General features: G+C 38.3%; 1 protein-coding gene across 2 annotated transcripts in view; it reads right to left on the reverse strand.

Annotated features, from left to right (window-relative positions):
* Window positions 1–4,023: 4,023 nt before the first annotated feature.
* The window catches only part of PAXBP1 (PAX3 and PAX7 binding protein 1), a 37,337-nt gene continuing 28,205 nt past the window's right edge, over window positions 4,024–13,155 (reverse strand). For both annotated transcript variants that reach the window (XR_011648698.1, XM_058296174.2), the window contains 2 exons: window positions 12,399–12,553; window positions 4,024–5,190 (listed from right to left, as the gene is read on the reverse strand). Coding sequence is in view for 1 of the 2 variants with exons in the window: in XM_058296174.2 (XP_058152157.1) it covers window positions 5,073–5,190; window positions 12,399–12,553 (273 nt within the window). In the remaining variant the exon portion in view is untranslated. The remainder of the gene's footprint in view (window positions 5,191–12,398; window positions 12,554–13,155) is intronic.

Consider the following 13,155-nt stretch of genomic DNA (forward strand, 5'->3'; position numbering starts at 1 on the left):
ATAATCTACCCATCTGTGATTACTAATTGCCCCCCCCCCAAGTGTTCATTGCAATCAGGGATTTCAACAGAGAAAGCTAAATGGGAGTGGGTGAGAATGGAAGTTTCCTCATTTGTCCTTTCAAGTATAATGCCTTTAGTGCCCTGAAGGTCTACTAAACAAAGGCAGGCACTAGAAAAGCATATACTGGATTACCAGGAGAGATGTTGGGGTTACCAAATCCATCACTTGGGAGATTGCTTTTCATGACAATGGGCTCCGAGAAGTTAATTTGTTGAGAATTGCTCAGTTTCAAGAGAAACTGGGACTTCAAACCAAAACTGCTCATCCCCAAATCCAAAATCCCTTCCATGATACCTCTCTCTGAGATTACAATGGACACCCCTCCTTTCTCAGAATGGGAAGCATGAGTGCTAAGGTCTCATAGAAACAACTCATCTGCCTATTCCTGGTTCCTTTTTATTTTGGCCTAAGGAGGTGGAGGTTAAAGTTTCTTGGTTTTGGACTGGTTCTGTTGAGTCTTTCTACAAATTAAACTGCGAGTAGCAGGACTCTTATTCTTAAAATTGTCAGCAGAACGTCACAGGTTTTCAAAATCTACAAATAGATCATTCCAGTTATATGAAAAAAAAAAAAAGTACATGCCCAGGTTTGCAAGAAATGAGGAAATTTTACTAGTGGCTTTAAAATTTTTTTTCTTTTTCTAGTTCCTTTTCTACTTTTGTTACAGCACTTGATTACAGCTGGACCAATTTTCACCAAACTTGAAGGCTGTCTTTAGTTAGGATGGACTAAGTTGAATTGGAGGTGAAGTGGCACACAGAAACTTCTTGTGAAGCCTGGGGGCCCTACAGAGACAAGATGACATCCTGCTGACCTCTGAAACTGAGAAATTAGAAGCAAGTGGTAAACTGAAAAATGCCCCCCCCCCTCCCCCGACATCCACATCCTAATCCCTGGAATCTGTGAATAATAAATTACTTGAAAAAATGGTCTTTGCAGGTGTGATTGCATTAAGGGTCTTGAAATGAGATCCTGGATTATCTGGTAGGGTCCTAAATGCAATCACATGTATGTATAAAAGAAGATGGCACATTCACACATAGAGAAGAGGTGAAGATGGAGGCAGAGACTACAGTGTTGCAGCCACAAGCCAAGTAATGCTGGCAGCACAAGAAGCTGCAAGAGGCAAGGGCTGAATTACCCCCTGAGCCTCCAGAAGGAATGTGGCACTGCCAATACCATGATTTCCAGCCAGCATTAAGTTTTGGACTTCTGGCTTCCAGAACTAAGGGAACTATGTTGTTGTAAGCCACCAAGTCTGTGGTGATTGGTTACAGCACCACAGGACACAAAGCCTATGTAACTCCCAACTGGGATCAATAAAACAGCCCCAAAGAGAGGTTTCATGTATTAGCTCCAACTGAACACACTGAAGGCAAACACAGATTTGTGACCAAGTTATTTCTCCCAAGGTTAACTGCCTCAGGTGGAGGCATATGTAATTGTTATTTTTTAAGTCAAAAATGCTCATATAAAGGGGAAATAAATAAATAAATAAATAAATCTTTAAAAAAAAATAAAATAAATCATTAGTCGTTGATTCCACCTATGATGGCTGATTATATCTATAATCAACAAAGGAGGATACCTTCAGCAACGAGAGAAGTTTCAGCCAATCAGTTGAAAGCCTTAAAGGAAGAACTGATTATTTCAGCAGTCAGAAAGAAGAATTTTTATCTCAACTTCAGACGTCCAGCTTCTGGGGAATTTGTCATCACCTTTGTCAAGTTTCCAACTTGTGGCCTGCCGTACAGAATTCAGACTTGCCAATCCCCATGGTTGTATAAGTCCTTTAATAAATAGTTTAATATTAAAAAAAAAAAATGCTCACATAGTGATGATTTAATATGGCCCAAACTAATAGTATATCCTGGGTGAACTACAGCAATAATTTATTTATTAGGTGACGTTTAATGATTATCATGAACAATGACATTAAAAAATTATACCACATGTCACAAGATTATAAATTTTAATAGGTGTTTACCATGTCAATTAGTAGCAGGTCCTAGTCTTGCTTATAACTTGGCTTTTCCTGTCAAAAATGCTAGAAAATGTATGGCATATCTGGGAAACACTAAGAGTCTGTAACAGTTTCTTTTCAGGTTATAAAGGCTAGAACTAACTTTTAATCAGGACCTGCAAATATCTGTTAGTATAAAGAAAGAGATGGCTCCTGATTAAAGAGAAAATAGTAATCGTAAAAGGCAAGAGAACAGTACGTTAAAAACAGCATTAGCTACCCATTAAGTAAATTCATGGTAATCAGTGAAGGACAAGATTTTAAATAGGAAAAAGGGACATCCTACAAATAGAAAATATAGTAAGCTGGAGAGCAGAATTGCTAAACATGCACCTCTCAGATTTCTTACTACAAAGTGACCCCAATTGTACCAGACCATTTTCCCCAAGACTGCTCTCAGCCAATGACTAATCCAAAAGCAGGTTCCCTCCTGAGCAGCAGAGGACTCCTGTAAAAGGCACTTGTGGTTGAGGGCTCCCTGTCAACCTTGCTGAAACTTTCTTAGAGCTACACTGAAGTCCCGCTCTCTCCCTGACAGGAGTGAGACCTGCCTCACCATCTGATGGCATGCCAAGCCTCCTCCAGCTCCCTCCACATTCTTCCCGCAGAGGGGTTTCACCCAATCTAAATCTCTGGTACTTCTGATGTCAACTTGGGGTGTGCTCCTCAGGGGATGATCTGGACCAACTCCTTTCCTTCATGGGCTGAGGGCTGCTTCCAGGAGTGTTAACTTGCTGACACTCCAGATTGTTGCACAGGCCAAAAGAAAACCCCCAGGCAGAGTTGCAGGTGCTTGCTGGAAGATGCCAGTGGCATGAACAGGGATATGGGTGAGGCACCAATATATTTGTCTTCAATTAATCAATCTTTATGACTACTTGTTTACATTACCTCAATCAAATAACCTTCTCTTTCAAAAAACTTCCTCTTCTAGTTTTTTTTAAGCCCAATAAGCTTAAAAAAATATATCTATAAAATGTACCAAAATGCATACCACTTTCCTCTGTCAAAAAGACAAAGACCAGAGATTTTTTTTTTTTCTTTTACAATGGATTATAAATTTCTAGGATTCTTAGTACAATAAACCAACTGAATGCTGGAACTAAAAAAGGTGTTAATATCTACTACACCTAGTGAAAAGAATGTGCTATGTAGCTATAAATAACTTATTTTTGTGCTTACATTTCCTTATTTAGAAAATGGATTCATTCAACAAATATTTACTGAACACACACAGGTACCTACCAGGTACTGTTCTAGGCACTTTTGATAGAATTAAGTTAAATGATATGACTAATCCCCCCACCCCCACCCTGATAAAAAGAGAAAAGACAAAATAACTTAAGCTTTATTAAAATGTGACCCTCCTAATTTTTCTTTTGAATTCCCTCCATAAGGAATAACATCTTTAGCTATTTCAGTAAGGAAAATGTTCAGTCTGGGATGTGAGAACTATTTGTTTTATGCACAGTTCTATGCTAAAAACCCCTTGCATGAAGGCTCTAGTGTGGTGTTCAAACCTACTCCTGAAACTAAACCAGCCTGATGGATTTCATAGGAAAAAAAGTCTGAGTTTATTGTAAGAGTTCTTAGGGAAATGTAGGAAAAGTAATCTGTTCATTGGGTTTGAAAAAACATAGTTCAAGGACCAAATGATGGGCATTTCATACATATTATACATGTTTATATGAAGTTGAGAATAAATGTTCTGATTTTAATTCTATTTAGTACGCTGATAAAGCATAACAAAAAATTCATCCAGAACGAAGATGTAGGGAAAACCAGTATTTCCTACAATAAAGATAAAACTGACAGAGCAATTAAAGTGCATAACGTTGTTCTAAATATTATTTAATATGGACCTCCTAATAGTCTCACTATGCTAGTCATTTGAAATGGCTCTAACTAAAAAGTCACCAGCAAAATACAACAAATGATATATTTAAAAATTAATTTAATGCTTGGCTAAAGCTTAATTACATATAATTATCAAACAATAGTCCTTAATTTCCAAAAAGTTACTCTTTTGAAAATCACAGAATCAGAAAGCATAAACTTTAAAACAAGTTCTCTGAATATTTACAGTGTGATATAAACATTTTAGAAGACTATGGATATTTAATTGCCTGGGTGTGGCTAATGAGCAAGGCGTATCTTTTATTGCATATATAACTCACATATGTGGGATTTAAAATATTAACAGATTACCAAAATTCAAACGCATGTATCTGTAAGCAGGGCAGGGAGTAAAATCATGAATGAAACAGGACAGTCAGCCCAAAACCATGCAGTTAAGTTGTGGATTTCTTATTTTTAAAAATTAAATTCTATGCTCCATTTAAAACTATGTTGCATATATTACGTAGAGTTCACATTAAACCCACATTTGACAGTAATGCTGATTCAAGGAAGAAAGTTCCACATTCACCCAATGACAAGTCAACTCTCAATTTTAAGGCAGCACAGCTACAGTGATAGCAGCTGCTAACCAAAAGGTGAGGAACATTTTAATCACTTGCCAGCCCTTTTGTTGCATCAGTGTAGTAATTTCCCTAAGACAGTTTGCTATTGAATTATCTTTTGCCAATAAAAGACTTACTCTGTAGAAAAACACCACAAATTTCCAGTGTGAAAGTTAACTCCATGGTGGTATAAATATATATATGCATAATTATACAATTTACACTGCACACGTAGTTTACAGAGGACAATTACTGAGAGGGCTAACTTGAATGACCATACAAAATACTTCTGTAAACAAAGTATGACAAGCAGTAAGGAAAACATTCACAGACTCCTAGAAATAATCTAAATTCCTTTCATTCTGAAGAAATCGCAAGTAAGGACACGGTATTGAATATAATAATGCTCTTTGTATTAAAACCAAAATCAATATTTTACAGTTTAAAAACTTTACATATGTACAAAATTTATACACTGGGAATGGTATTAAAAGCAAATAATAAGTTCTTTCAGTTTCAAAGATCTATTTACCTTCAACCAAAGACTTAAATTCTTTCACATTGTGGTCACTTGCAACAGACAAAGCATGATCCAGCGCGTGAACACTTGCAAGGAGTTTTACTATCTGTTTTATGTTTTCCCTAAAAAAGAAATATTGTAGTAACATCTCATTAATCAGAAGAAAGGCTTTGTTAACTTTGTAACCATTTTAAAGATGTTTCAATTAATTTTCTCCAAACATGCCTTTTCAAGGACAGAAAAAAATAAGCTACAGCATGCAAAACAAAAATTTGATTATTTATCCATCTACAATGAAATGCTGCATATGTTGAAATGACTAGTCCAGAGACAGGGGACCCATTTTCAAAAACACATGTTTCATTCAGATCCATGAGTTTTGTTATATACCTACAAAGGAAAGAAGGCAATCTGTTTCCACACTACCTCAGAGTTGTGACTCTCATTCCTTCCCAAATCTGCACCCCAGCTCTTTTAGACTATACCTGGAACATGGATTACATTGGTGTATTTATCACCAAGCCATCAAGATCCAGCATAATTTCCATTCCTCCAAAATCCATTCATAAAGCATAATATGGTTTCCCTCTTCACCCCAGCTAGAAGTGACCCTGCATACTTATGAAATAATCATCACCTTATATGTGCATCAGTGAACTACCCTACCTGCGGGTTGTTACAACAGATTATTGGACCCCGCCCCCAGGGTTTCTGATCAAGTTCCTCTGTGGTGAAGCTTTCTAACAAGCTTCCAGGTGATGCTGATGCTGCTGGACCAGAGAGAAAACTTTAAGAATGACTTTTAATATTTAGTTTGAACCACTCTTGAGAAATAGCACATTGTGTGCTGTATTATTAGTTGTCTCGTCTCTCCTCTCCTCTCCTAAGGACCTTTATGCATAGGATTGTGATTTGTAAAACTTTGCAGCCCAAGTGGAACCCACTTTACATGTACTACACAGAGCAGGCACTTAAACAGGTAGTAAATTAAGTTCTTTTCTATATAAAAGTAGTACTGTTTGTTGATATTTAATACCTAGATAAAAACACCACCAAGAATATGTAGGTTAAAACAAAAGAAAAGGAACTAGGATAGAGCATACAAAAATGCACCAATAGGGACAACAAGCAAGATGGCAGCAGAGCAAGGAGTTCCTAGAGTCAGCTTGTGCTGCAGGGCAGTTAGTAATCACCCAGAGCTACCTAAAGCACCTGTTTGGGGCTCTGGAGACCCAAAGAGCATCCTGCGACATCCCTGAAAGAATGTGAGGAGAAGGCTGCCCATGTGCAGAGAAGATTCATGAATAGAGCACTCCACGGCACGGAGGATGGTGCCCATCCACCACTGGCAGCACAAACTGCCTTGGGAGCTATTCCATGGCTGGAATTGGAAGCTCCATTTCTCAAAAAATGGGAGAGGAAGAAATGGTTGGGCACCAACTTCAGCTACTGATTAGCTAAGAAGAGCCAAAGCTTGAACCTGTCCAAATCATAAAGAAGCCAGTAGCTGCCATTTTAAATCTGCACCTGGCATGAGGGGAAGCAGAGAGGACTGAAAATCACAGTACTGGTAGGGACTAGCTTCTTTCTACCCAGATGGGATTGTAGCTCTGGCCTAAGCCCCAGCTCTACCTCTGGCAGGGAGGAAGCAGGGGGACCTACTCCAGCATCTCCAGGAAAATACAGGCCACAACATGGAGGCTGGTGCTCACCCTCTTCTAGCTGTACAAGTCACCTCAGGAGCTATTCTGTGGCTCGAATAGGAGGCTGTATTTCCCAAAAACAAGGGAGGAAGAGATGGTTAGCCACCAACTTCAGCTACTGATTAGTAAATTCAGCTGGCTAAAGAATTACACTAAGAACAGCTAAAGTTTGAGCCTGCCAAAATTGGAAAGAGGCCAGTAGTAGCCATTGTGACTCTGCCCCCAGTATGAGGGGAAGTCAGGCTGATTGAAAATCACAGTGATGGTCAGGACCAGCTTCTTTCACCCAGATCAGCCTGCAGCACTAGCCTAGGCTTCAGTTCCACCTCTGGCAGGGAGAAAGCTGGTGGAACCTGCACTAACCTCTCCAGGTAACTGCAGGTACATTCAGCTGGCACAGACTGAATAGTGAGAAGTCTACAAGGGCAAATGCAGTCATCCTGGACTCACATGGCACAGACTGCTGCCCACACCTGCAGCTCCATTCCTACCCCAGGCAGGGGAGGAAGGGGTGTGAAGCTTCATCAGTCTCTCTGGGCAACTATAGTCTAAGCCTGCACAACTTGAATTATTACACACAGCTGGGGCTCTGTCCCTACCCCTGGCAAAGAAGAAAGGTGGGAGAAGCTGCATTGGTCCCTGGGGCAATAGGGGCAGCTTGAGTCTCCACAGCTGACAGCACCAAGTACATCCTCAGCTTCTACTATACAACCAGTGAGGGAGAAAGGGCAAGAAAGCCCCAACTAAACAAAGAACCTGCACCCAGAATAAATACATCTAGTAAGCCAGATGCCAAGACACCAACAAAAAATTACAATCCATACCAAGAAACAGGAAGATAAAGTTAAAGAATCAAGATAAGCCTCCACACTGGTGTGGAGAAAGTGGCCATGGTGGCTGCTGGGTGTGGGGAATGGGAGGAAGAGATGAGATGTGGAGGCGTTTTCGGGACTTGGAGTTGTCCTGGGTGATGCTGCAGGGACAGTTACTGGACACTGTATATCCTCCCATGGCCCACCGGATGAAATGTGGGAGAGTGTGGGCTATGACCATGACCACTGACCATGAGGTGCAGCGGTGCTCAGAGATGTATTCACCAAATGCAATGAATGTCTTATGATGATGGAGGAGATTGTTGCTATGGGGAGAGGAGTAGGGTGAAGGCGATGGGGGGTATATGGGAACCTCATATTTTTTTAATGTAATATTAAAAAAAAAAGATAAGCCTCCAGATGACATAAGAGAGTTGACATAACTAATCATAGATGTTCAAACAAATCTTCTTAATAAATTCAATGAGATGGATAAAGAGATTAAGGGTATTAAGAAGACAATGGGGGAAGCGGATGTGGCTCAAGTGATTAGGCTTCTGCCTACCACATAGGAGGTCCAGGTTTGGTTCCTGGTACCTCCTAGAGAAGGCGAGCTGGCACAGTGGGCAGTATGGCAAGCTGATGAAACAAGATGATGCAACAAAAGAGACACAAAAAGGAAAGAAAACGGGAGACACAACAAATCAGGGAGCTGAGGTGGCTCAGGTGATTGAGCACCTCTCTTCCACATGAGAAGTCCTGGGTTCAGTTCATGGTGCCTCCTAAAGAGAAGATGAGCAGACACAGAGAGCATACAGCAAATGGGCACAGTGAGCAGACAGCCACTGCAAACAATGGTGGTGGTGGGATTAAATAAATAAAATAAATCTTAAAAGAAGACATTGGATGAGCACAAAGAAGAATTTGAAAGCATACATAGAAAAATAGCAGATCTTATGGGAATGAAAGGCACAATGAATGAAGTTAAAAATATATGGTATCATATAACAGCCGATTTGAGGAGGGAAAAGAAAGGACTGGTGAGCTTGAAGACATGGCTTCCAAAAGTGAACATATAAAAGAACAGCTGAAGAATGGAAAAAAAGTGGAACAAGGTCTCAGGGATCTAAACGACTGCCAGAGATGTGCAAACACACGTGTCATAGGTGTACCAGGAGGAGAAGGGAAAAAGGGCAGAAGGACTATTTCATGAAATAATGGTAGAAATTTCCCAACCCTATTGAAGGCCATAGATAACCATGTCCACGAAGCACAAAGTACTCCATCCAAATAAATCCTAACAGACAAACCCCAAGACTCACACTAATCAGACTGTCAAATGCCAAAGACAAAGAGAGAATTCTGAGAGCAGCAAGAGAAAAGCAATGTATAACATATAAGCAATACCAAATAAGATTAAGTGCAGATTTCTCATTAGAAACCATGGAGGCAAGAAGACAGTGGTATGATATACTTAAGACACTGCAAGAGAAAAACTTCCAGCCAAGAATCTTATATCCAGCAACACTGTTTCAAAATGAGGGTGACTTTAGAACATTCACGGATAAACAGAAACTAAGTTTATAAAAAAGAGACCAGCCTTGGAGGAAATACAAAAAGATGTGCTATAGTATGAAAAGTAAGAGGAAAGCTTGGAAGAGAGTCTAGCAATGAAGATTTTATCAATAAAAGTAACAATCTCAAAAGAGTGGTGAAAATAAAATATGACAGATAAAACCGAAAGGTCAAAAAGGGTGAAAAAAGAACTGCCTTTACAGTAATAACATCAAATGCTAATGGATTAAAGTCCCCAAACAAAACACAGACTAGCAGAATGGATAAAAAAATATGAGCCATCTATATGCTGTCTACAAGAGACTCACCTTAGACCAAGGATACCAAAAAATTGAAAGTGAAAGGTTGGAAAAAGATATTCCACGCATGAGGTAACAACAACAACGACAAAAAGCTGGAGTAGCTATATTCGTATCACGTGAAATACACTTTAAAAGACATTCGTAATACACTCTGAGGAAGAAGTCAGGAAAAAAATTCCACTTACAATAGTGACTAAAAAATCAAATATTTAGGAATAAACTTAACCAAGGATGTAAAGGACTTGTATTCAGAAAACTATAATGCATTGCTAAAAGAAACAGAAAAAGACCTAAGTGGAAGAATATTCCATGCTCACAGACTAGAATACTAAATAACATTAAGATGTCAATTCTACCCAAAATGATACGCAGATTCAATGCAATCCTGATAAAAATTCCACCAGCATTTAAAAAATAAATGGAAAACACAATTATCAAATTTATTTGGAAGGATAAAGGGTCCCAAATAGCCAGAAATATGTTAAAAATGAAAAGTGAAGTTGGAGGAATCTCCCTTCTGGACCTTAAATCACATTAGCTAGTTATATTGGTAAAAATAGCATGGTATTGGCATAAAGACAGACACACAGATCAATGGAACCAAACTGATGGTTCAGAAACAGACCCTTACATCTACTGCCAAGTGATTTTTAACAAACCTGTCAAACTCACCCAGCTAGGGTGGAACAGTCCATTCAACAAATGGTGCTAGGAGAACTGGATATCCATAGCCAAAAGAAGGAAAGAGGACCCCTGTCTCATACCTTATACAAAAATTAACTCAAAATGGATCAAAAACCTAAATATAAAAGAACCATATACCTTCTAAGAAAATGTAGGAAAACGTCTTCAAGACCTGGTGGTAGGTGGTGGATTCTTAAAGGAGGTAAGTAGAGGACTGAGATGGATGACTGATGATTAATATAAGTTTTAATTAACTTTCCTGTAAAAGTGTGGGAATGTATAGAGTTGATGGTAACACATTATAGTAAGAACTGGTTCATAAATGGGAAAGTGGCTAGAAAGGGTAGTCTAGGGATATAAATGTCAATTGAAAGAAAGCTAGAGAATAATCTAGGGACTGAGTAACACAGTAAACCCAGAGGTGGGTGAGAACTGTGGTTGATGGTACACATGCAAGAGTGTCCTTTGTGAGCTAGAGCAGATGTACATCACTATTGCAGGGTGGTGGGAATGTGGGGAAGCATGGCAAAAATACAAGTGGAGTTGACTTATAGACTATGGTCAACAGCAATTCTGTAATATTTGTGCATCTATGCCAAAGATGTAATGCATTAATAATAAGGGATCTTGGAAAAAGTGTGCCAAATGTATGCCATGGACCACAGTTAGTGGTAAATCTGATGTTATTATCTCAAAACCTGTAACATATGTTCCACCACAGTGTGGCTGTATTGATGGAGGGGTGTTGTATGGAAATTCTGCACATGTGCATGATTGTCTGCAAGTTTACAACTTCTGTAATACAAATATATTTTAAAAAAATAATAGGGTAGGCTGGGCGAAAAAAATACAAAATGTAAGACTATAGTTAGTAGTAAGACTTTGAAGATATTCTTTTATAATTTGTAACAAATGTCTCACAACAATGCAAGGTATTGTTGGTGGGTTGATGTATGGGACCCCTGTGTGATGTTATGCATGTTTGCTTTTTAAGTCTACAACTTTTACTATACACTTACTGTTTATGTATGTTCATTTAAAAATGATATAAAAAATAATAGTAATAATAATAAGGTGGGTTGGGGGAAAAATATACCAAATGTAAGATACTTTGGTTGGTAGTAATATTTTGAGGATGCTCTTACATCATTAGTTAAAAATGTTCCACAACAATGCAAGGTGTTGGTGGTCCAGTGAGGTATGAAGTGCCTGTGTGATGTTATATTTGTTTCATAAGTTCACAAGTATTACTATATGCTTAAGTTTATGTACGAGTGATATATGTCAATAAATTTTTTTAAAAAGTGAAGGAAAAGAAAATGCACCAAATAATTAACAACCAAAATCAAAACGACATAATATGGATGAAATTAAGATGTAAACCAAAACCAAGAAGTTTACTATTAAATCTCTACTATCTACTTTGTTTTTAATTTTACTGTAAAAGATAGCAATTTTCTCTCAAGAAAACATGTTTGGTTTTTTCCCCCCATGGTAAGGAGAATCAGGAAAGAGAAAAGGGGTTTTGTTACTGGGTATGACTAATGGTATGAAGTAAACAAAAATGACAATGACATTAGGAAGCACAAGAAGTCAAAACTTTTAAAAAGAAAATTCTTCCATATTGTCCTAGCTATTGTTATTAATTTTTATGCTCGAGATTTATCCCAAAGACACATCACATGTCCACAGAAAGGCTCATTCATTCCTTTCCTTGCAATCTTTGATAAAAATTATGACTAAGCTGCTCTCAACAATGAGTGATGACCTTTCTTTATCCATAATATGGATAAAGAAAATCCCAACATGGAGCATGAGTGCCCCCAAATTATGATATATCCTTAAATATATATTGTGTTTAAGTGATCGTATTTTCTAGGAATTCTATCTGTATAATGAACCTCCAAACACCAAAGTCTGAGACACCTAAGAGCCTTATAGCACAACAGTGCTCCTGATTCTTCAAGGAAGAGACCTAGGAAACAATGGTTTATTCACTGTTCTGAAGGCAGGCCCTTAACAGGTTTTCCCTAATACCTTCTACCTTCATAAATAACATACTAAAAAGATTAAATAAAAATTGCAATAATGAAGATTTCTGTGTTTTTTTGGTAATTTGCCAATACTAAGTCAACATACAAGTTACACTAAAATGTAGCATGGTTCTGCTTAAAATATTTTAATAATATTATATCTGCCTACTAACAAAAGCAACTCTAGATCACGGTTTCATTTAGCAATTACAAATAATCACCTTGCATTTCTTTTTTCCACATCAGAGCACCCGATACTGTTTCTGTAAATTGTATCTGCTAAGTGTACAAGGTAGCGACAGAAGTTTTCTAACTGAAAAATAGTCCTTTCTCCTTTCAGATTCATGAACCACTGTTTGGGGAAACAATTGATCACCTAGAGACAAGAGAAATGGAAATAAAATAGTTAAAACAGAATAAATGAAAACTGAGTCTAGATAATAAGTGTGATGTATTTCACTAAAAGACCAATTGCTCTGAAGGGAAATTCTCTTAAATTTGACTTCCCACATTAACTATGGAAATACATCTCAGTTTTATTCCAAGACAGGTCAGGTAATCAAAGCAAAAGATAATTAACTTGTCCAACATTAAATATGAGACATAAACTTGATAACTAACTGCTTCATGTTTCAGTCTTCCAAGAAGCCCTAAGTGAACTGATTTCTCCTCTAACAGCAGCTTTTGAAGTAAAAAAAAAAAAGGTAGCAAACTGTAGCCCTTCCCCCTCCTGAACAATCTGCTCAGCAGGCATCAACGTTGGCAGGGAGAGCTACACTGGCCCAGAGTGGGGTGAAAAGGGTATTGCAGCAGCCTAGCATGGCACATCACAGCCCAGTCAAGGAGAAGTAGCCTCAGATGGGCGTTAGAAACAAAGGGGGTAGAAGATGCTCACCACCAAAAGGAATGAGGGGTCCTTGGGAAAATGACAGATCCCAGGGCTAGGGCTGAGCAAGTACTAAAAGAACCTGGAACATC

This window comes from Dasypus novemcinctus, chromosome 4 (assembly GCF_030445035.2).
Source record: "Dasypus novemcinctus isolate mDasNov1 chromosome 4, mDasNov1.1.hap2, whole genome shotgun sequence".
In the NCBI taxonomy this organism is placed as follows: domain Eukaryota; kingdom Metazoa; phylum Chordata; class Mammalia; order Cingulata; family Dasypodidae; genus Dasypus; species Dasypus novemcinctus.